This window comes from Lampris incognitus, chromosome 10, assembly GCF_029633865.1.
Source record: "Lampris incognitus isolate fLamInc1 chromosome 10, fLamInc1.hap2, whole genome shotgun sequence".
NCBI lineage: Eukaryota > Metazoa > Chordata > Actinopteri > Lampriformes > Lampridae > Lampris > Lampris incognitus.
In genome coordinates this window covers 52,636,680-52,657,037 of record NC_079220.1, presented here as the reverse complement: position 1 = coordinate 52,657,037, position 20,358 = coordinate 52,636,680, and the positions used below count along the sequence as shown (strand labels likewise).

Below are 20,358 nucleotides of genomic sequence, written 5' to 3'. Positions count from 1 at the left end.
AACTCCACACAACAGTCTTCCTTCTTCAACTTCCACCATTTAATCTTCGGCTGTGTCTTCACTCGCTTCCTCTTCTTGGTCTCCAAAGTCATCCTACAGACCACCATCCGATGCTGCCTGGCTACGCTCTCCCCTGTCACCACCTTGCAGTCTCCAATCCCTTTTAGATAGTGCCTTCTACATAAGATATAGTCCACCTGTGTGCACTTTCCTCCACTCTTGTACGTCACCCTGTGTTCCTCCCTCTTCGACGACGCGGCGCTTAAATTCCAGGAACCAGAAACTGAAACTTAGCGGCTACTCGCTCCCTTCTGCATCCTGTTATGTGCTACGGCCTGTCTATTGGCGGGCGACTGGGTCCGACCGGAAATCAAAAGCACAGCTTTCGAGAAAACGAGAGCGGCAGAGAGAGGTGTGCACGCGCCGTTTTATTATCTTATGCCGGCGTGCTTCAGTAGAGACTGATCTGAAACTGATCATCCTGGATCTTTCCACAATCCAAGCAAAACGTAAGTGATTTTTTTTTGTGTGTCTATATCACATATGTAAACTATGAACAGAGCAACAGGGTGTTTTATTACAGCTATTTGTAGTTATAATGTTTGGTGGTCAGAATATCAGAATATTAAAACTGTTGAATAAAACATTCTATGGCAATGTTTACAGTAAATGTGTGCTGTGTAAGATAAAGGGGAAACTAATTGGAAAAAGAGGCACATATGCAAGTCTCTAACTTGTGGATACAGATAAGAAGCAAATCCAAGAACGTAATACATGAATGAGGAAGTTGTGAGAAACTGTTTGACCTTTGTTTTGTAAGGCCGTTTAAACCAAGTTGATCAGAGGTGTTCATTGCCACTTATCTATAGATAAGTGTTGGATTTCATCAGCATGTAATCTTTATTTTGGGCAAAATGAAAACCAAAAGCTTAAATGATACAGATCAATCCATCCATCCATTCAAAACGTTTTGTGTCACACACACGTATCTGTGAATGTTCTCCTTCATCAAGGTCAGGGTTGTCCAAAGGAGTTGAATCAAGTGCAACTGGACTTGATTCAACTCCTTTGGATAACACACACACACATAGTATCATGTGTCATCTTCAGGCTACATTCTGTACGGCAATGTCGATTCCAAAGCTTTAGGCCCAGAGTGGTTCCGAACAGTATTAAGTATCAAGTATTAAGATGACTTGAGCCGTATTTCCACCCAAAGTACCCAGAACTTTTTGTCCCAGGAACTACTTTATAGGGAAATAAAATGTTCCCTCAGCCCATTGTTCTCTGCATTTCCATTGTGGCCTAAGTACCCACGAAAAGCAGGCAAATTAGTCCGGTGATGTATGAAAAAGCAACGGCTGTTTTCATGGGCGGATCATGACTCAATGGGCCCCAGGGCACGGATGTGTAAAAGCCCCCCCTTCCCCCCAGAAGGGCAGGTACACTGACTTGCAGCCAACAGCACAATAACTATATTCACTTGTACCGTAACAGGATTCACAGTGCACATACGCACAATTAACACCAACGGCACATTAAATAAGGCACACCTGCAGCTTCCTTCAGTTTTTCGGTAGGACTTTTGGGGCTCTGTTTGTTAGGGCTCGGTCTGTTGACCAACCTGGCAACCAGCAATGAGAGCGGGGGAAGGGCGCGTCTGAAACACCTGCAGCCTACCTACTCGTTAACCACTCTAGTATAAGTTTGTTTGCTTTCCAGAACTCGTCGCGAGTTCGTCCTGAACAGTCCCGTGAGTAAATTCTTCGTCTCGAGTTTTGTGACATTTCTGTGTCTCCCGGTGGAGTACAGATTGTAGTATTCTCCGTGTTTTTTGCTTGTTTGATTATTCCCTTGTGTCAGTTCTCCTTGAGAGCTTGTTCGGAGAAGAACTCTCTTTGTGTTTTCCCCATTGGATTTTCCCATCGTGATTTTCTAGTTGAGATCAAGTTTTTGATATTCTAATTTCTCCTCTCTCACTGTGGATCTTATTACTCGGTTGGACTTCTACCTTAAAGGAGCACTTTGTGTTTTTTTTCCCCTTTCGGACTTTAAAGGAGCAGTTTGTGTTTTTTTCCCTTTCGGATTAAGGGGGCAGTTTACGTTTTCCCATTTTTAAGAAGCTATTCTCTAGTTCCGCCTGAAGCGCCTCCCCCTTCTGTCCAGGCCCGGCCGGCTCTCCTCTACGAGTCCTGCCAGGTTGGTGCCTTACTTTGTCTTGTGTTGTCGCTATTGGGTTCGTTCTACAAACCTTAACAGTACGAACTCGCCGCTCACTATGAACCCAGACAACCTAGACGCCAATCCTGTCCAGGCTGCTCTCTATAAGCAGATTCAGCTTACAGCCTCCCACGGCCAGCAACTACAAGAGGCCGCTGTTGCCATGCAGGGCCTCCGGGCTCAGGTGCAACCCCTCCAGGCTTCGGTGGATTCTCTTTCGGCCCAGCAAGCGGCGCTCGCGAGCCAACAAGAGGAGGTTCTTAAGCAGTTGCAAACTCTCACAGCGGCTATCACCATCCAGCCAGCTGTCCCACCAGTTCCGGCCGCCCCTCCTCCAGCAGTGCCCGCAGCCGTTGCCTTAGACAATCCTACCGTTTATGCTTCGGATTTCCGGGAGCCCAGTATCTCCAATCCCAAGCCTTTTGATGGCAACTTTGAGACCTGTGCCACGTTCATCATGCAGTGTGAGCTTGTCTTCGCCCACCATTCCAGGGGGTTCACCACAGATGCTGCAAGAGTTGCTTACGTGACTAACCTGCTGACTGGCCGCGCTGCTCAGTGGGCCACTGCTTCCTGGTCCATGGGGGCCAGTTTCTGCTCTTCCTACGATGACTTTGTGGCTGAGCTTCGGAAGGTATTCCATCATCCAGTGTACGGTCAGGATCCGGGTGTCCGACTGAGCAGGATCCAGCAGGGCAGTGGCAGTGTCACTGACTACTCAGTCGAGTTCAGGCTGGCTGCGGCTGAGAGTGGCTGGAACGACCAGTCACTTCGGGTAACCTTCCGTAGGGGCCTCAGCGATGCCGTCAAGGATCAGCTAGCCACCCGGGAGGATCCTACCTCTCTCGACGACCTTATCAGCCTTGCCATCCGCATCGATGGACGTCTCCGCGAGAGAAGGCGCGAGCGAGGTCTACGGGGAACCGTTTCTACCTCTCAGCCATCCAGAGCCTCCGAAGGGGGCTCTTCTTCGTCGCACTCCACTTCCCCTGTGGCAAGCCTCTCCTCCTCCCAGACAGTGACAGAGGAGGAACCTATGCAGCTTGGGCGTACACGACTGACTCCCGCTGAACGTGAGGCCCGGTTCAAGGCAGGTCTCTGTCTTTACTGCGGTCTTAAGGGACACCGGATCAGCGAGTGTCCTACGCGGCCAAAAGATTAGGCTCACTGGGACCCCGGGAGATCCTAGTGAGCCGTCTTTCCTGTTCCCGCCATCCTGCTCCGGCTAACCATCTTGTGAGCGTTACCCTGGCTTGGGCAGACCAGCGGCTCACTGTAGGAGCACTCATCGATTCGGGAGCTGATGGGTGTTTCTTGGACTCTACGTTTGCTGCTCAAGCTAACATTCCATGTGAGGAATTGGAGAGGCCAATAGAGGCCTTTGCTCTGGATGAGCGCCGCCTGGCCAGTGTTACCCGACAGTCCTGTCCCGTGTCTCTCACTATTGCTGGAAACCATGTGGAGAGCCTTCAGTTCTTCGTCATCCAGTCTCCCTTAGTTCCTGTGATCTTGGGGCGTCCCTGGTTGGCTCAGCATGAGCCACACATTGCTTGGTCGTCTGGTAACATTTTGGAGTGGAGCTCCTCCTGTCACGCCCGGTGTCTTCAGGCCGCACCTGGTCCAGCAGTCCAGACTGTTCCGATTGCCCCTCCTCCCGATCTTTCCTCTGTTCCTCCCGAGTATCATGATCTCGGGGAGGTCTTCAGCAAGACGCGGGCTCAGTCTCTCCCTCCGCATCGGCCATATGATTGTGCTATCAACCTCCGTCCTGGGGCCTCTCTCCCTAGCAGTCGTCTTTACAGCCTTTCCATTCCCGAGAAGGCTGCTATGGACGATTACATTTCAGAATCGTTGGCGGCAGGGCTCATCCGACCCTCATCCTCCCAGGTGGCAGCTGGTTTCTTTTTCGTTAAGAAGAAGGATGGTGGTCTCCGACCCTGCATTGATTATCGCCAACTCAACGACATCACCATCAAGAATAAATACCCCCTGCCTCTGATGAGCTCCACCCTCGAACCCCTGACCCAGGCGACTGTCTTCACTAAGCTGGATCTCCGGAACGCCTACCATCTCGTTCGGATCCGGAAAGGGGACGAGTGGAAGACAGCCTTTAAGACTCCCCGTGGTCATTATGAGTACCTGGTAATGCCGTTCGGCCTCACCAACGCCCCGGCGGTGTTCCAGGCACTCATGAATGACATCCTTCGCGACATGCTCGACCAATTCGTTGTCGTCTACCTTGATGACATCCTCATCTTCTCCAGGTCCCTCGAGGAGCATGTCCAGCACGTGCGGCAGGTTCTCGAACGCCTCCTTCGTAACCGGCTGTTCGTCAAGGCTGAGAAATGCCTGTTCCATTCTGAGTCAGTGGACTACTTAGGTTTTATCGTGGAGGGAGGCAAGACTCGAGCTGATCCTCGCAAGATCAAAGCGGTGGTGGAATGGCCGGATCCTAAGTCACGTAAGGAACTGCAGAGCTTCCTCGGGTTCGCGAACTTTTACAGGAGGTTCGTCCGAAACTACAGCTCTGTAGCAGAACCCCTCACCCGTCTAACCTCCCCCTCTCAGCCGTTCGTCTGGTCCCCAGCTGCTCGCTCTGCATTTCTGTCGCTCAAGGAGAGGTTCACCAGTGCCCCCGTCCTACTCCATCCCGATCCCAAGAGGCAGTTAATAGTTGAGGTGGACGCTTCGGACACCGGATTGGGGGCTGTGCTCTCCCAACGATCAGAGACCGACCAGAAGGTTCATCCTTGCGCGTTCTTCTCCCGCCGGTTCCTTCCCGCCGAGGAGAACTACGATGTTGGTAATCGGGAGCTTCTCGCTGTAGTGGCTGCACTTGAGGAATGGCGCCATTGGCTGGAGGGGGCAGAGCATCCATTTACCATCTGGACTGATCATAAGAGCCTGACGTTCATCCGGGCAACCAAACGTCTCAATGGTCGGCAGGCACGGTGGGCCAGTTTCCTCAGTCGGTTCGACTTCACACTGACTTATCGTCCTGGCTCCCGCAACACCAAGGCAGATGCTCTGTCTCGTCAACACCTTAAGGAACCTGTAACGGTGGAGCCAAGTCCCGTCCTCCCTGAGACCAAGGTCGTTGGCGTGGTGACCTGGGGCCTTGAAACGGTGGTCAAGCGCGCCTTGCGCTCCAGTCCAGCCCCGAGCAACGTGCCGCCTCGCCGACTGTTTGTTCCGGACTCAGTGAGGTCTCGGGTCCTCAAATGGGGCCACACCAGTCAGCTCGCTTGCCACCCTGGAGTCCACCGCACTTTCACTTTCATAGCTCGACGGTTCTGGTGGCCCACTATGAGGAGGGACGTCAAGGAGTTCGTCATGGCCTGCACCATCTGTGCCCGCAGCAAGGCCTCTCACCAGGCACCGGCTGGTCTGCTGCAGCCCCTTCCTATTCCCAGTCGGCCCTGGTCCCATGTGGCGTTGGATTTTGTCTCTGGACTTCCTCCGTCTCAGGGCAACACAGTGATCCTGACGGTGGTGGATCGCTTCAGCAAGGGTGTTCACCTGGTGGCTTTGCCTAAGCTTCCTTCTGCTTCAGAAACCGCTGACCTCCTGATGAGCCACGTCTTCCGTTTGCATGGACTTCCCAAGGACATTGTGTCAGACAGAGGGCCCCAGTTTGTTTCCCGTGTGTGGCGTGCTTTCTGCAAGGGGTTGGGCGCCTCGGTCAGCCTTTCGTCGGGATATCATCCGCAGACTAACGGACAGACTGAGAGGATGAACCAGAGTGTGGAATCTGCTCTCCGTTGCGTCGCTGCCAAGAAGCCAACCTCCTGGAGTCAGTTTCTCCCCTGGGTCGAGTATGCGGTCAACTCCCTGGTCAGCTCCGCCACCGGCCTCTCGCCCTTTGAGGCATCCCTGGGTTACCAGCCGCCCGTCTTCTCTGCACAGGAGTCCGAAGTGGAGGTTCCCTCCGTGCAGACTCATCTGGACCGCTGTCGTCGTGTCTGGGAGATCACCAGGGCTGCGCTGCTCCGTGCTACGGAACGTGCCAGACGAGGAGCTAACCGTCGCCGATCCACAGCACCAGCTTACCAACCCGGACAGAGAGTCTGGCTGTCCACCAAGGATCTCCCCCTTCAGTCCTCTGCCAAGAAGCTGAATCCCCAGTTCGTTGGACCCTTCGAGATCCAGGAAGTACCCAGTCCTGCAGTTGTGCGTCTTAAGCTCCCGGCCTCCATGAAGATCCATCCGGTTTTTCATGTGTCCCGAGTAAAGCCTGTCTCCGAGAGCCCCCTTATGCCTCCGGCCCCAGCTCCGCCTCCCCCTGAGATTGTGGATGGGCATCCACAGTGGAAGGTCCGTCGGCTGATGGACGTCCGACGCAGGGGACGGGGGTTCCAGTATTTGGTTGACTGGGAGGGCTATGGGGTGGAGGAACGAAGCTGGGTATCCCGCCAGCTCATCATGGACCCTGGTCTGCTCGCTGAGTTCTATCGCCGTCACCCTGACAAGCCTGGCAGGTCGCCTGGTGGCTCCCGTAGAGGGGGGGGGGGTACTGTTAGGGCTCGGTCTGTTGACCAACCTGGCAACCAGCAATGAGAGCGGGGGAAGAGCGCGTCTGAAACACCTGCAGCCTACCTACTCGTTAACCACTCTAGTATAAGTTTGTTTGCTTTCCAGAACTCGTCGCGAGTTCGTCCTGAACAGTCCCGTGAGTAAATTCTTCGTCTCGAGTTTTGTGACATTTCTGTGTCTCCCGGTGGAGTACAGATTGTAGTATTCTCCGTGTTTTTTGCTTGTTTGATTATTCCCTTGTGTCAGTTCTCCTTGAGAGCTTGTTCGGAGAAGAACTCTCTTTGTGTTTTCCCCATTGGATTTTCCCATCGTGATTTTCTAGTTGAGATCAAGTTTTTGATATTCTAATTTCTCCTCTCTCACTGTGGATCTTATTACTCGGTTGGACTTCTACCTTAAAGGAGCAGTTTGTGTTTTTTTTCCCCTTTCGGACTTTAAAGGAGCAGTTTGTGTTTTTTTCCCTTTCGGATTAAGGGGGCAGTTTACGTTTTCCCATTTTTAAGAAGCTATTCTCTAGTTCCGCCTGAAGCGCCTCCCCCTTCTGTCCAGGCCCGGCCGGCTCTCCTCCACGAGTCCTGCCAGGTTGGTGCCTTACTTTGTCTTGTGTTGTCGCTATTGGGTTCGTTCTACAAACCTTAACAGTAATTGACATGAATGACTAAGCCCTTTGACTATGCGACAAGAAATGCAAAGTTAATAATAACGACTTCATGCAGAGACTCTGGCTTAGGGGACCCCTGAGCCCTTGGGCCCTTAAAGACTTGGACTTGACTCAGACTCAAGAAGCTTCATTTTTGGGCTTGACCCAGCTTGTCTTCAGAAAGTGTTTATGTGGACTTGGTCTCGCCTTAGATGGGTTGGCAACAGGGCTCCACAGCGCCGCAAACGTCACCATGGATGCAACCAATCATTTAGGTCTAGAGGCCATTGACTAGTCAGAGGAGAGGACAGACTGGAAAAAGGTGCTCGGCTGGAATTGCTATTTGATTTAAAAGCTGAGGTGCATCAAGAACAAAGGCTGAAATGAAAATCTTGAATTTACAAATTATGGACCATCCGCTGTTGAGAAATTTTTATTTGAATAAATAGACAAATATGTTAATTCATGTTTAAGTAAAAGAGGCATGAAAATACATTGTTGCAGTTGGGATGCTCTGTTTACAATAGTCGCAGTTGTCATATTGACAGAGGGCGACATAAGAGCTGCAGTGATGCTGATATTTCGGTATTGCCACAGATTTATTTTATTCTGAAAGGTCTCGGTTTAAGTTAGACACATGCTTTATTTTGAAGAGAAAAAACGGAAGTGACGTTGTGTTTTGTTAGGCTAGCTTGATGTTTGTGTGTGTGCGTGTGTGTACGCGCTGCTAGATTTGTAAGACAGGTCCACCTTTTTCATACCTCCTGTGAATTACCGCAGCATTACAGACATAAAACGTTGAGTTTGAAGGTACAACCGTTCTCCTCATTATTGAGAAGCTCCAACTAATCAACACCCGCGCCTATCTCGCTTTCCCCGGTTTTCTCTTAAGATTACCCGCCTCTGGGATACCTGAATTTACTGATATAAGTTGTATAAGTTGTATGACTGATATAAGTTGTATTTTCTTATAATGTTGATTTCTTTTTATGAAAAATATATCTTATATTTCAAAATGATCTTATATTGGTGACTTTTATATCATTTATGTCAGTCACTGCAGCAGCACTTGGGGGGGAAAAAAATGAAAGTGGTGATTGGTATGTACCTACCCACCTCTCTTCTCTCAATAATGCCACACCTAGGGGAGCTGGCTGGTCCTTACATGCGATGTTGAATACTTTCAGTTGAGACGGTTTGACTTCCAACAAAGGACAGAATGTCTCTTTTGGCTCTTGATCCAGAACAAAGTGTTTCTCACAAGAAGAGAATTTCGTAAAATCACTGCCACAGGTATGAAAGGCAACTGGTTTGTGACCTTGTTGTGAACAGACCAAAACAGGATCACTGTCTTGAGTTTGTTATTTGGACGTATGCCTAGTATTTCCAGCTGAGTCACCAACGTCACACGTTATTTCTTATCGCCGAGGATTATAATGTTAAGCAGAGAAAAAGAAACCCAAACTAAAGCTGTTAAATCAGCATATATTTTAGATGCACTCACTCGCAAACGTTTCCCCCCCCCCCCAATCTATTTTTCCTGCACGTTTTCCAACAAGGAATAAAACTTAAACGCATATTTCAGAACATGGTCGCAGTACTCCTTGATACAGATTCATAACAAAGCAAACTTTACTTGATAAGGGCGCCCAATTGGCAAAAAAAATTATATAGATTTTCAAAAAGGCCCCTCTACTGGCAGCCTGTCCAGGGTGTCTCCCCACCTGCTGCCCAGTGACTGCTGGGATAGGTAGGCTCCAGTATCCCGCCATCCTAATTGGGATAAGCGGCATGGATAATGGATGGATGGATGGACCATCTATGATGACGCCTTTCCAACAAAGTAAACTGTGGTCAAATTGAAACTGAGTGATGAGATACTTTACAGTGTGATGATTTCTTGCTCTGAATATCAGTCAGTGACCTTCGTTTTCCTGTATTTCCAGTCAAAGGACCCATGGCCATGCAAGGTATGTGCAATAGATAAATATAATGCACTTTTTTCCAGTATTGATTCATAAATACTACATTTTTGTTTGAAATAACTGCTATTTTTATTATTATTGTTTACTTAAAGGCAACAAGCGAGCTGCTGAAGGTTCACCTACATCAGACAATCGGCAGTCTACGAGTGATACGAGTAATTACTCTAGAAATGCCAGTGCAAGTAATGGTAAGCATATTCTAAAATGCCATTAAATTTTTTTCTGCTTCAAGTTCAAAATTGATTTGTTTGATATGATTTGTTCGTCATGCACTTTAGGCACCCAATCTGGATGAGCTGACAATATACGTGTTTAAAAAAAACCCAAAAAACAGTTGTTTTGCAGTTCGCGGCCTAAAACTCAGGCATCACACAAAGTGAACCGCAGTTTGCTAAGACATACAGTCTCCTCTTGAAGCAGACTCGTAGTAGCTCCTTCATATGGACTGCTTTTTATATAGCGCATGGAGCAGCCACTCAAAGCGCTTAATGATTAAGGCCTCACATCCACCCATGCACACTCACACGCCGATGGTGGTGTCAACCACGCAAGATCGCAACCAGATGCTGACAGATGTGGAAGTCACCTTCTCTGCACGTCTTGTGTTTATCAATAAACACCCCCTGCCTCCATTGCTGATCTTTTATGTTCTGTGTTTTTGACACAGTCAGATATGATAGGGCAACATGGCATCATTTTATATTTATACCAGATATGAATGAAATTGCTTTTCACTAAATTGTGAATTGTTTGGCGTGTAAGGAAAAGTGTGGCGGATGCATTTGTCCTGGATGGAAAGGTGAACGGTGAATATCTTTAGATGCAGGTGCAGTGGTCGTTTATTATGCACAAACACACAGGCCTGCATAAAACAGTTCCTCAAATAATACAACATGGCAACTCCATTCCAAAGATCTGCTGTTCCTGTCCATGTCTGGTCAAGACTCTGGTCCTGGTCTTACTGTAAGCCGACACATAAACACATGAGCTGTTTATAAGCTAACTGTTTTCAGCCCCGGCCAATGACCTTTAACCCCTGCCACTGACCCTTAACCCCTGCTGTGTGCTCAGTCACGCCATGGCCTGGTTGTTGTGTTGTTGGTGTTGTTTTGTTTTTCTATTCAAATCAATCACAGAAAATAAAGACATAACTTCATGGCTCGTTGATATTGAAAAAAGTTATTAATTAGTTGTCATTACAACAGCATGATACACGTACTTTCTTCTCAATAAGTGTGAATTTCTTGAATATGAGTGAATGTAAAATGTGTTTTAAAATGCCTCCCATTCACAGAGCCTGATGGCATTCGGGAGGCCAGGAACTTGCTTGAACAAATCTTCACCGACATAGACAAAATGCCACAGTCAGAGGAAGGCATGGCGTTTATTAATGACCTCAAGTAAGTGTTCAAATGCAGAGACAAATCTGCTTCACAGTCGTCTTTGGTATAATTATTGTTGAGCAATAATTGATAATACCAATAGTCATGAAGATCAATGTCGTCATATTGTTTTGCCACTGAGAGAAGAGCAACCCTTCTGAGTGCTTTCCGTAGGAACTACCTCAGAAGACATATAATACCACACCCAAGTCTACACATGATGACAGATGGTAAAACAGGGGCAGATTTAACCCTGGCCATAGCTAAAAAGACCCAACAGGGGCAACTGGGTAGTGTAGGTCTATTCCATTGCCTACCAACATGGGGATCGCCGGTTCGAATCCCCGTGTTACCTCCATCTTGGTCGGGCGTCCCTACAGACACAATTGTCCGTGTCTGCGGGTGAGAAGCCAGATGTGGGTGTGTGTCCTGGTCGCTGCACTAGCGCCTCCTCTGGTCGGTCGGGGGCGCCTGTTTTGGGGGGAGGGGGAACTGGGGAGAATAGCGTGATCCTCCCAGGCGCTACGTCCCCCTGGCGAAGCTCCTCACTGTCAGGTGAAAAGAAGTGGCTGGCGACTCTGCAGCCCTTCCCGGCTCGGCAGAGGGGGTGGAGCAATGACCGGGACAGCCCGGAAGAGTGGGGTAATTGGCCGGATACAACTGGGGAGAAAAAGGTTAAAAAAAAGAAAAGAAAGAAAAGCCCAACAGTGGCTCCATCCCCACTGGAGACTTAAAAGGGCAAGTCTCCCCAATCCGGCCCTCACCACCTTTTACAGGGGCACCATTGAAAGCTCTCTAACCTACGGTCTCACTTCCTGGCTCAGTAACTGCAAAGCGACCGATCAACATCAGCTGAACAGGATAGTGAAGACAGCCAGCAAGATCATTGGTGCCCCTCTCCCCCTTTCGCAGAGCCTCCAGCATCGTTAAGGATCCCCCACCACCCTTCTCATAACCTACCCCCCCCCCCCCCGCTGTCTGGGAAGAGGTACAGCAGCATCTGTGCTAAATAGCCTCTACCCACAAGCAGTCAGGGTCATTAACAAGCTGTGTCACCCCAATGGTCACCCCCCCCCCGCCGCCCCATCAGTGCTGGTTACCCGTTGACAGACACCAGCCGTCAGCATTGAACTGAAATTGCGCTTTAATGGATTGTGTTGTTAACTGTTTGTGTTTGTGGTTTTTTTTTTTTTTGTTCTCTCTGTTTTTATGTTTTTAGTGGTGTCGTTTTTAGGGAAATTTTAGATATATATTTTTATCTTTTCCGTTGGACTGTTGTGGGCTGACTCATCACCAGAATCATGGGCACACTGACTGGCAGCAACCCCGTACGCAGCAAGCTGTGAAGCACCGTGTTCTGACACCTGTCTATCATAGCCAGCATGAACTTTTTCAGCCATTTGAGCCACGGTAGCTCTTCTGTGGGTGGTAATGACATAATTAACGGTTTGTTTTTTTTGCCTCACCTGTGAGTGTTTTTAATGTTTTGGCTGATTGGTGTATATCACCTTGAGAATAACCTCAAAGGAGAGACGAATGAAATGACTAATGTTGTTGATTTGACATATGTGGGTTGTGTGTCATCTTCATCTTGTACCAATATTAATGGTGGTTGGTTTAGGAAGTCCCGTCAAGGGATACCCAAAAATGATAACATTAAAGAAAAGAGCATGAATTTTCAAATATTCTGTCTTTCCTTTGTATGCAGGAAAAAAAAGGAAGCCATGGAGGGTCTTTACAAGGAGAAATTTGTCGTGACCGTATTGGGGAGAACGGGAGCCGGCAAGAGCTCCCTGCTGAATGCCATCTTGGGAGAGAAGAAGCTGCTGCCGTGTTGTACTATCAACGCATGCACTTCAGTCATCATACAGCTGGAAGCCAACATGGCCAATTCCAAATACGAGGCAGAGATTGAATTCATACCTGAAGCGGTATATATTCCCAAAATATGCTATATTTAGTTTGTGACGATAGAATATGTTCTCTGCTATTGTCGACCCGTGTCTAATGTTATACAGTGGACTGAATTAAGACGACCGGTTATCAAAGAGCACTGCAAAACATAGGGAGTGAGAGTTTACTAAAGTAGGGGGGAAAAAATCACAAAGGAAACATGAATGTACCTTTACAAGTTATGTTGAAAGTTAACACGAACCAATTTATCCTATCAAGGACTGGAGGCAGGAGCTACAGTCTATCGATGAGCTGTTATCTGATGAGAAGGATATGGATAAGCAGACAGCAGAGATGCTAAAAAGTAAAATCCGGGCTCTGTATGGGAACGATGGAGTTGGTAAAAATGTAGAAATCTTGATGGAGATGCAGAACTTCAGCCATCTTTTTGAAGCTGGGAAAGAATATCTGTCATCTGACAACGTAAGTGTTTTGTTTTTGTCTCGTGCTTCTATGATAGGAACAAAGGTGTTAATATGCACAAATGAGTACATGCCACCCATATGTATTGACACACACACACACACATTTGAAAAAATACACAAGAGGAGGGTAGCACATTTTACTTTCTGTCAAAAAAAAGAAGAAGAAAAGACCTTGACATTTTATATACTGACCATACTTTTACTGATTGTGATTACGATTTCAGGTATCGGAGTTCTCTGCCCAAATTAGAAATTTTGTATACGGTGGAACCAGCATTAAAAGGAGATATACGACACAATACTGGCCTCTAGTAAAATGTGTGATCATCAAAGTGCCCAATGCTCAAGACCTCCTGGGAAACCTTGTCTTGGTGGACGTTCCAGGATCAGGGGACTGGAACAAGGCCCGGGACAAGATGTGGGAAGCGGTAACGATCCTGACAAATTAGTCTGTCATTTAAAGCCTTGTTGAATCAGGGAAACTGAGGCATGTTGTGACTCTCACACATTTCGCAGACACAATACATCGCAATTATTTGTTTTTCATGTCAGATTGAAAGAACGGCGTTTCAAGCATGGCGGCAATCTTCAGATTCCTCCAAGTTATTGAAAGAAAAAACAACAACCAAAAACCCACATGTTTGATGATACTGGATAACATAGCACAAGATGAGCTCAGTATTGCATTGCGGCGAAGACATTAAATGACACCACGGCCTCTCCGCTAATCTGTGCAACACTATTTTTAAATTTAGACACCTAACAAAGCTGTACTGCATGAAAATGTGCAGTGTGAGTCCTTAACTTTTAAAAGTGTAAATAATTAGGGAGGCTTTCCTCCATTTGAATGACAGTGACCTGGACCACATGTGAACCGAGTTTTTTATTTGAGAAAAGGAGGTTAGGTTTTTCAGATAGTTGGTCCTCCAAAATTTGAATTGGCAGCAGCGAGATAACTTAAGTCACGTGACAAAATGACCTGACCTTCCGTTTATGATCCACAATATAGAATACGCACTAACTTCTAAACAAAAACTACATGTTTGCATCCTGGCTTTCCATATTAGCGTGTGTCTGTACAATCAAATATCAGTGAAGCTGGCGTCCTGGTAGCGTAGCGGTCTATTCCGTTGCCTACCAACGCGGGGATCGCTGGTTCGAATCCCCCGTGTTACCTCCGGCTTGGTCGGGCATCCCTACAGTCACAATTGGCCGTGTCTGCGGGTGGGAAGCCGGATGTGGGTATGTGTCCTAGTCGCTGCACTAGCGCCTCCCCTGGTCACCCAACTGGGGGGAATAGCGTGATCCTCCCACGCGCTACGTCCCCCTGGTGAAACTCCTCACTGTCGGGTGAAAAGAAGTGGCTGGCGACTCCACATGTATCGGAGGAGACATGCCTGCAGCCCTCCCCGGATTGGCAGGGGGGGTGGAGCAGCGACCGGGATGGCTCGGAAAATAGGGTAAATGGCCAAGCACAACTGGGGAGAAAAAGGGGGGGAAATATATATGTGTAGCTGTAAGAGTGTTTTTGTGTTTTTGTGTTGTTTTAGAGCATCTGTAGTTGTTCCTCTGTGTGGGTTGTAGCAGACATTGACCGCGCTGCCGCAGACAGAGATGCGTGGAACATCTTGGACAGCAGCATCAACTACCTTGGACCCAATGGACAGTGTCAAAGTATTTCTTTCATCTGCACCAAAACAGACAACATCAGCAGGTCACTAACTCATTTCTAACCATTGTATTTCCCATGCTGGTCCGCTGTGCTGTTGTTAATGGCAAATATTCAACATTGCAGCTCATATGAACTAGAAGATGAGGACTGTGTTACAGACGGAGAGGTGTGTGAAATCAAATGAAAATAAAGCTAAAATTTTAAAAAAAGAAACAAGACAAAAATGTGATAAATATAATTGTTTGGTTTTTCATATTCTCTCTGTGATTTCATACACCAAAGGCCACATCTGCCCAAACGAGAGAGCAGTGGAAAAGAGCTTGCATTTTGGACAGAAACATACGAGCGAAGAAGATCATTGAAGATGATGTGTGTGACCAGTATGAGGTAAGACATCTTAATGTTTGCATCTCCTAGGAAAAAAAGTTAGTTTTCAATTATGTTGTGGTGTTAATTGTCAGTAATCATGCAAAGGTAAGGCTCTATTTTGGTCCCTTTTCTCCCCTCAGAGACTGTTTTCTGTACGGTAAATACACAATGCATTTTCCCGACAAATTAAGATTTGGCACCAAAAGGTCAACCACAGTTATAAAATGGATAAACATAGATTACAGAAGAACATAGAAAAATACCACCATCAGCTAGAAATGGGAAGGTTCCCTATGTGCCAACGTACATCCTACATCTGTCTAAATTGAATTACTGTGGTTACTTTCAGAACAGTAGTAAGTAGGTTATCTCTGAAATATTCAGACCACAACTGATCATCAAGGGACACAATCAAGTGGAGCAACAAAAGAAAAAGATTGTAATTGTCCAGTGATGAAACCATAAAAGCCTATAAGATCATGTCATATCAGACAGTACAATATAGCAGGTGTCTTCTATCAATTTGAGTATGTCCATGGTTTTGTCACAAATGTTGTTTTTTAAAATTTTCAGCAACTTGGGAAAATTGAGGTGTTCACTGTGAGTGCTGAGGAATTCCGGAAACCTGATTCAGTCCTGAGACCCGAGGAAACCGGCAAGTTTGGTTCATACTCAAGTGTCTTTTTAAGTTATTCAGTGTACAATAGTTTCTGGTTACTTTTGTGACTGAGTCATCAATCTTTTCCCTAATCAAAACTCTTTAATCAAGAATCACCAAACACTTTCACCTGCATTCACTACCCTGTCGACAAAGTGAGTTCATAGAAGTCAAGTCCATTTATTTGTATAGCCCAATATCACAGATTAGAAATTTGCCTCAGTAGTGATGATGAATTACCAGTTACCATATAGCCTGATTACTAGAAGATATTATTGTAAAAAAAACAACCACCCGCCATGTTTGTCTCTGGGTTATAATCCATGTTACCTAGTGCTTTTCCATTTTCTGTGACCGTCAAATTGAGAGAAATCTACCTCATCAGGTCAGTCAAGCATACAATGCAGCCTACCTATATGACAGTCAGAATGACAGCATATGTATATTTATTTGGGTTGTGGGACCTTTTCACGCACATTAACAGGAAGTATTTAAAGTATTAAGTATTTAAATTGAAACCAATCTAGACTGCTAAATACTGGATTTGGCTGCCTAGATTTCAGTCTTTTCAACTCACAGAGCTATTGTGGGGCTTCAGGAGACTTGGCTTGTGCTGCAGAAGCCATTTGGGGTATGATTATGGTCATTTTTGCCATTTTTGAAACTTAATGAACTGGCCACCATTCGCAGCAACTGATGGGAAGAAAGTGGTTCTGTTCACGTGCGTTCCTGTTGATGAAGCAGTGGAGGTAGTCCGTATGAAATTATAGGACAACCCCACCCTTAGCAATAGGACCACCCTTAACTCTGGCCAAGTGTGTCTGCCCTTGAAGCTGTCTTCAGTCCATGTACTTCACATACAGGAGGCAGTATTACAGGAAGAAGCGTGGGTGTGCTATGGGTTCCCCACTTTCACATACAGTGGCCAACATGTATATGGAGGAAGTGGAAAAGAGGGCTCTGATGTCCTATCCAGGGACACAACCTAGCCATTGGTTCAGATTTGTGGACGACGGCTAGGTTAACATTGAATCTCAGGATGTACCACATTTCACCAAACACATTAACTCCGTGGACAGCCATATTAAGTTCACCAGGGAGGATGTGAAAAATGGCAAGTTAGCCTTCTTAGACTGTGAAATTGCAATTGGTGATGGGGACATTTGATTGTTGATGTTTACCGTAAACCAACACATACTGATCAGTACTTAAAGGTTTGACTCTCACCATCCACTGGAGCACAGACTATGAGTCATCAGGACGCCGTCTCACCGAGATGACCACATCCCTGCCGACACAGCGGCTGGGAAAGGGGAGAAATCCCACATTAAACAGGTCCTGGGTAACTGCGGTTATCCTAACTGGACGTTTGGCAAAGCCAGGAAGCTGTCCAAACAGTGCACCAGCCGATCGAAGAGAGAAGGACAACAGCTGTCTAAGCGTAAACCAGTGGGGATTCTGTATGTGGTGGGAGTGTCGTAACAGTTGAGATGAATAGTTTCCAAACACTGCTTCTCAGTTGCTTTCAAACCCCAAAACACGCTGCGCCAGAAGTTGGTCCACCCCAAGGATTGGGTCCCCCAGCACAAACAAAGCAATATATTGTATGCTGTTAAGTGCCGGGAGGATTGCTGTGACTTGTACATCTGGGAAACCAAACAGACTCTAGCGAAGAGGATGGCACAACATATAAGAGCTACCTCATCAGGCCAGGACTCTGCCATCTACACCCATCTACAGGCCAGTGGCCACTCTTTCAAGGATGAGGATGTGCACATCCTTGATAGGGAGGAACATTGGTTTGAATGGGGAGTCAAAGAGAGCATCTATGTGAAAAGAGAACGACCATCCCTGAACCAAGGGGGGGGGGGGGCTAAGAGTACATCTGTTGCCATCTTTTGATCAAGGTCAATGCCAAATCTTTTGATGTGGGCCTGGATATCTTTATATCACTTCTTTTGTCCTCCTGGGGCACGGCGTCCTGTCATGAGCTGAAAGTAAAGGACTTGTTTCGGGAGGCGAGAGTCAGACATGCGGAGGACATTGCCAGTCCATCTCAGCTGATGTTATGCGATGGTTGCAGTTACAGTATGCATGTTGGCCTCCTTGTGGATGCTGAAGTTGATGTGTTTATCCTTCCAGATGATCTCAAGGATCTTCCTGAGACATCACTGTTAGTATGCCTCAAGTGTATTAAGGCGCCTGCTATATGTGGTACATGTTTCTGACCCATACAGTAGGGTGGGCAGCACTACCGCTTTGTACACCAGAGTTTTTGTTCTGGCCTGAAGGTTGCAGTTTTCAAAAAAAATTAATATTCAGAAGATTCCCGTAAGTCCTGTATATGATTTTGACTCCCTGGGGAAGATTGGGACCCGTAAGGTGGAGGATGGAGACAATAAAGACAGAGACAAGGTTTGGGGCAATAGCACAACCTAGTTTAACGCCTGTATGGACATTGAAGGACTGTGTCTCCTCTCCATAACTGCTGAGTACTCTAGCTGACATATTATCATGTAGTAGTCATAGTACTCTGATATATTTGTCAGGGCAGCCTATTTTTGACAGAACTAGCCAGAGGGCCTGGCGGTTTATGGAATCAAAAGCTTTGGTTAAGTCTATGAAGGCTATGTATAATGGTTGGTTCTGTTCCTGGGCTTTTTCTTGGAGTTGGCGAACAGTAAAAGTCATGTCCATGGTGTTTCTGTTACGATGAAAACCGCCCTGGGATTCTGGCAGAATTTCTTCTGCTATTGGGAGGAGTCTGTTGGCCAAGACTCTAGCCAGGGCTTTCCCTGTGTTGGAAGGCAAGAAAATGCCACGGTGGTTTCTGTGCATCCCTAAGTTGCACAGGGATTTCCTCTTTCCCATATTTTAAGTAGCAGGGCATGGATATGTCTAAGGAGTGTAGATCCACCTGCCCTCAGTACTTCTGCTGGTATTCCATCAGGACCCGCAGCATTGTTGGGTTTCATCTTCCTTTCTTTTAAAAATTTTCTTTTCTTTTCTTTTAAATAAATCATTTCTGATTTCTCCCAATTTAGTGGCCAGTCGATTCCTATTTTAGTTCAAACACCCACCCTCGTACCGCATGCGTTCGCCAACTGCATCTCTCCGGCCAGCAGTGTTGAAGGAGACGCCTCCCCACTTTCATGACAAGGCAAATCCAGGCCGAACCACTGCTTTTCCAACACACACAGAGACGCATTCATGCGATGAACACAAGCCGACTCCACCACCTCCCGAAGACAGCGTTGCCAAGTATTGCTGCTTCATCGAGTCTGGCCATAGTCAGATCTGACAAGACCGCGGCGCAAACCCCGGTCCCCAGTGGGCAACTGCATCGACTGAGTTTCATCTCCCTGATGGCATCCTCAACTTCTTTTAGACGAGATGGTGCTGACACATCCTCCTCCTTGAGTTGTTGAGGGAGTTGTTGGAGGGCATCCATCTCAGGGCTAGAGTCCCAGTTTAAAAGGTACTGGTAGTGCTCTTTCCACCTGTCTTTGATTGACTTGTTGTCTGTTAGCAGTGTGTACCCATCTTTGGAGTGAAGGGGGGTTAGACGGCGATGGCTGGGACCCTATATTACTTTAGTGGCATCGAAGAAGCCTCTGGTATCCCCAGCATCTCCAAGGTGCTGGATCTCAAGGGCCTTCTTTGTCCACCACCGGTCCTTTAATTCCCTGATCCGGCTTTGGACGGCTGAGTTTGCTTTTGCATGGGCAGCTCGTTTATTTTGGCAGTTGATTTATTCTGCCAGATGGTAAAGGCTTGCCTCCTGATGTTGATTAAGTGCAGGATTTCCAGGTCATTCTCATCAAACCAATCTTAGTGGTTTTTCATCATATATCCAAGAGTGGTTTTACAGGTGCCAGTGATTGCAGTCCTGAGAATATCCCAGTGGCTTTCAATGTCATCTGGATACTGCTTGGGCATTGATGTACTGAGCATGGCCTAGAACTGTTGACGAGAGGAGGTATCAGTAAGTCTTTCGAGGTTGAGCTTTGGGCGGCTGTGCTTTTTCTGCATCCCTCTTTTCCGGTGAAGTTGGATGAACAGAGTGGAGCGGATAAGGTGGTGGTGAGTCCAGCGGATAAGGTGGTGGTGAGTCCAGCAATCATCTGCACTGATCATCACTCTGGTGTTAAGTACCTTGTGTCAGTTTCTTTGACAGACGATAATGTAGTCAGTGAGGTGCCAGATGTTAGAGCGAGGGTGCCTCCAGGTTGTTTTAATTTGGTTCTTCTGGCAGAAGAGTGTGTTGGTGATGATTAGGCTGTGTTCTGAGCATGTTATTAACAGCAGGATGCCATTGGAGTTTGCGTTTCCAACTCCTTCCTTGCCAATTATGCCTCTTCACAAGTTGGAATTTTGTCCCACTCTGGTATTGAAATCTCCAAGCAGGATTAGCTTATCTTCTTTGGGGACTTGGTGAGAGCATTGTTCAGGTTAGCATAAAATTCTCGCTCCCTGTCTTCAAACTTAAAGATCTTCATAATAATTGTTGTCGGACATGTC

General features: G+C 47.0%; 1 protein-coding gene across 1 annotated transcript in view; it reads left to right on the top strand.

Annotated features, from left to right (window-relative positions):
• Positions 1-337: 337 nt before the first annotated feature.
• Positions 338-20,358, top strand: part of LOC130119340 (nuclear GTPase SLIP-GC-like) — a 37,857-nt gene continuing 17,836 nt past the window's right edge. Inside the window, exons 1-11 of the mRNA XM_056287801.1 lie at positions 338-509; positions 9,340-9,363; positions 9,471-9,566; positions 10,673-10,778; positions 12,469-12,691; positions 12,933-13,136; positions 13,363-13,566; positions 14,689-14,852; positions 14,934-14,976; positions 15,093-15,197; positions 15,753-15,834. Of these exons, the coding sequence (XP_056143776.1) occupies positions 9,351-9,363; positions 9,471-9,566; positions 10,673-10,778; positions 12,469-12,691; positions 12,933-13,136; positions 13,363-13,566; positions 14,689-14,852; positions 14,934-14,976; positions 15,093-15,197; positions 15,753-15,834 (1,240 nt within the window). The 5' untranslated portion in view covers positions 338-509; positions 9,340-9,350. The remainder of the gene's footprint in view (positions 510-9,339; positions 9,364-9,470; positions 9,567-10,672; positions 10,779-12,468; positions 12,692-12,932; positions 13,137-13,362; positions 13,567-14,688; positions 14,853-14,933; positions 14,977-15,092; positions 15,198-15,752; positions 15,835-20,358) is intronic.